The 2,643-nt window shown below is 39.2% G+C and overlaps 1 protein-coding gene across 1 annotated transcript; it reads left to right on the forward strand.

Annotated features, from left to right (window-relative positions):
- Window positions 1-398: 398 nt before the first annotated feature.
- Window positions 399-2,637, forward strand: LOC111645778 (gamma-aminobutyric acid receptor subunit alpha-2-like; the record flags this gene model as incomplete). Its single annotated transcript, XM_023395119.1, has 3 exons — window positions 399-619; window positions 1,518-1,600; window positions 2,512-2,637. Coding segments are annotated over 3 exons (430 nt in total), but the record flags the coding sequence as incomplete, so codon positions are not given.
- Between the last annotated feature and the right edge of the window lie 6 nt (window positions 2,638-2,643).

Consider the following 2,643-nt stretch of genomic DNA (forward strand, 5'->3'; position numbering starts at 1 on the left):
AATCCTTTCTCGTGTGGTTTCTTTTGACAACAGAGGATTGTAGGTCAAGGGGTTGTCTTGGCCTCAGAGCCAGCTTAGGAAAACACCGGCTCAGAGAGCTGTGTGGAGCACGGAGAGCACAGGCCTCACCTTGATGGAGCTTTGACAAATAGAGAAAGCCACACGGTGCCCAGGCTTTAAAGTGGCAGGTGAAGTCAGTCATGAAGAACTGCTGCTTGTAGGCTCCCATACAACACGGTGGTGGAGAGTGCCGTCTCTTTATTTTCCTTTTTTTTTGAGAAGGAGTGGGATTCATTTTCATACATGTGAAAGCTGAAACACGGAAATAGATTTCTAAGTAATGGAAGCAAAAAGTGTTAAGCTGTAGAGTTTAATACATTTATCTCCTCTGCCCGTAGGAGTACACCATAGACGTTTTTTTCCGGCAAAGCTGGAAGGATGAGAGGTTGAAATTTCATGGGCCGATGAATATTTTGCCCCTCAACAACCTGATGGCGAGTAAGATCTGGACTCCAGACACCTTCTTCCACAATGGGAAAAAGTCTGTGGCTCATAACATGACCATGCCTAATAAACTGCTGAGGATCAAAGATGACGGAACGCTGCTGTACACAATGAGGTAATTCAAGCAGAAGCGTGTCCTGAGAAAAGTTGTAGTAACAGTAAAGTTGTATTTATGTTTTAGACATTTTGGGAAATACACTTATACACTTTGATTGATGTCTGTGCGCTAAATATGAAGCTACAGCCAGCAGATCACCCAACACATTAAACCCCATAAAATCACATTGTGCTTTCACTCTTTCTTTTAGTGTGTTAATTAATGAGCTTAATTATGTTTAGACAGAACCAGGCTTGCCCTTTCCCCCTGGTTCCTGTCTTTGTGCTAAGCTAAGCTAAGCTAGCTGGCTGCTGGCTGTGAGTGTACAGACATTTTCATGGTATCAGCTAACAATAAACCAAATAAGCATATTTCCCAAATGTCAGACTATTCCTTTAAAAACTGACTTGGATGGAAAACCTGCTAAAGTATGTGACAACCTCACAGAAACACATCCAGACAGAAAATCCTGTTTGTTTGTTCAAATGCATTTTTCTGTTTTTCTTAAATATTTTTTTTATTTTGCAACGAAGCATCTTTCTGTCAACGTGCATTTCAAGAAAGTCAATTTGACAGATAAAATATTGAAAGATATTTTTGCAGTGGTTGAATAATGCTTTAAATCATACAAACAATGCAGGTTCTTATCATATAGCTGACCTGCAATCTCACCACAGTCACACACTAGTCTTGATTTGTGCTGGTCTCTGCAGTACCTTGTTTACTTTGCTCTGCTGATTACAGTTAAGATGAATTGTTTTTGTCTCAAGGCATTACAGATGGGAAGCATCTTGAATAGTGCATGAGGCTTGTGAGTTTTTTTTTGTTTTATTTTTTTTGAGACCGTGCCTAATCTGTGCTGTTTACTTTTCATGCATTTGCAAAGTCTCCTTAATTTTCTGTGAATTGGATGCAGGTTAACTGTGCATGCAGAGTGCCCAATGCATCTGGAGGATTTCCCCATGGACTTTCATTCCTGTCCACTAAAATTTGGCAGCTGTGAGTAACTCTGATGATGATAGCGCCTGAGGGAACTTTAAGTAAAATGCTATTTTCTAATTTTTTTTTCTCCTCACTGGTTCTTTGGCAAGAGAGCAGCCGAAGAACCGAGTGAAGCTGGAATGCATGGCTCAGTTTTCTGGCAGTGGCCCTACAAGTTTTAACAAAATATGCGTCAGCAATTAAACAGATAGAGAATGACTGACAGATAAAAGACTGAGTGGAAATGTCACTGGGAACTAACTAACTAACTAACTAACTAATTCATCCAAATATTTTTATTTTGTGAATATAAATGTGTTTTGATCACAACCCTATTGCCATGGCTTCTTTACATTTGGATGAAGATTTTTTGCTTTAAGCTGCTTTTAAAAACAAGGTATTATTAAATATCAGCATCAGTACATGGTGGGTCATGTCTGAAATGCCTTGACTTCTCACATTCATTAAATGTCCCATTTAATTTTAATGCATTTATGTGGTGACCTATAGTATTTACATTAATCTCATTTATTACCCTGTTGCAACAATAAAATTTCATGATTGGCAGCATATTTCCATAACTGAATATATTGCAGGAAGAAAATCAGTTTTTCTGTCTCATCAGACGCTCTTAGGTTAGCAGACAAGCTTTCAAAATTCATATTCAGTGTATACTGTGACTGATTGAAAAGGCCAAATGTCACTATGCATTGATTGCTTGTTGGCGTTTCACATCTTCAACCACTGAGAGATTTTTTTTTCTCTCTCTCTCTCTACACTATCCTTTTTTTCTAGAAACACAGTATCAAACACAATGTAGTGGGGGCTTTTCATTTGGGTCACTGAAATAATTTCTCGAAAAATCATCAATAGCTGCAGCTGCCCCAGATTTATCCCGTATGGGTTTATCCTCTTCTCTCTTTTTTTAGATGCCTACACAATCTCAGAAGTGACTTATGCTTGGACTCGAAATGCCTCCGACTCTGTGGTAGTGGAAGGAGAAAGCTCCCGCCTGAACCAGTACGACCTGCTCGGACAAACAGTCGGACAAGAAACTATCA

Source organism: Seriola lalandi, unplaced genomic scaffold (genome assembly GCF_002814215.2).
Source record: "Seriola lalandi dorsalis isolate HSWRI2012SDOR001 ecotype SW California unplaced genomic scaffold, Sedor1 jcf7180001963367, whole genome shotgun sequence".
NCBI lineage: Eukaryota > Metazoa > Chordata > Actinopteri > Carangiformes > Carangidae > Seriola > Seriola lalandi.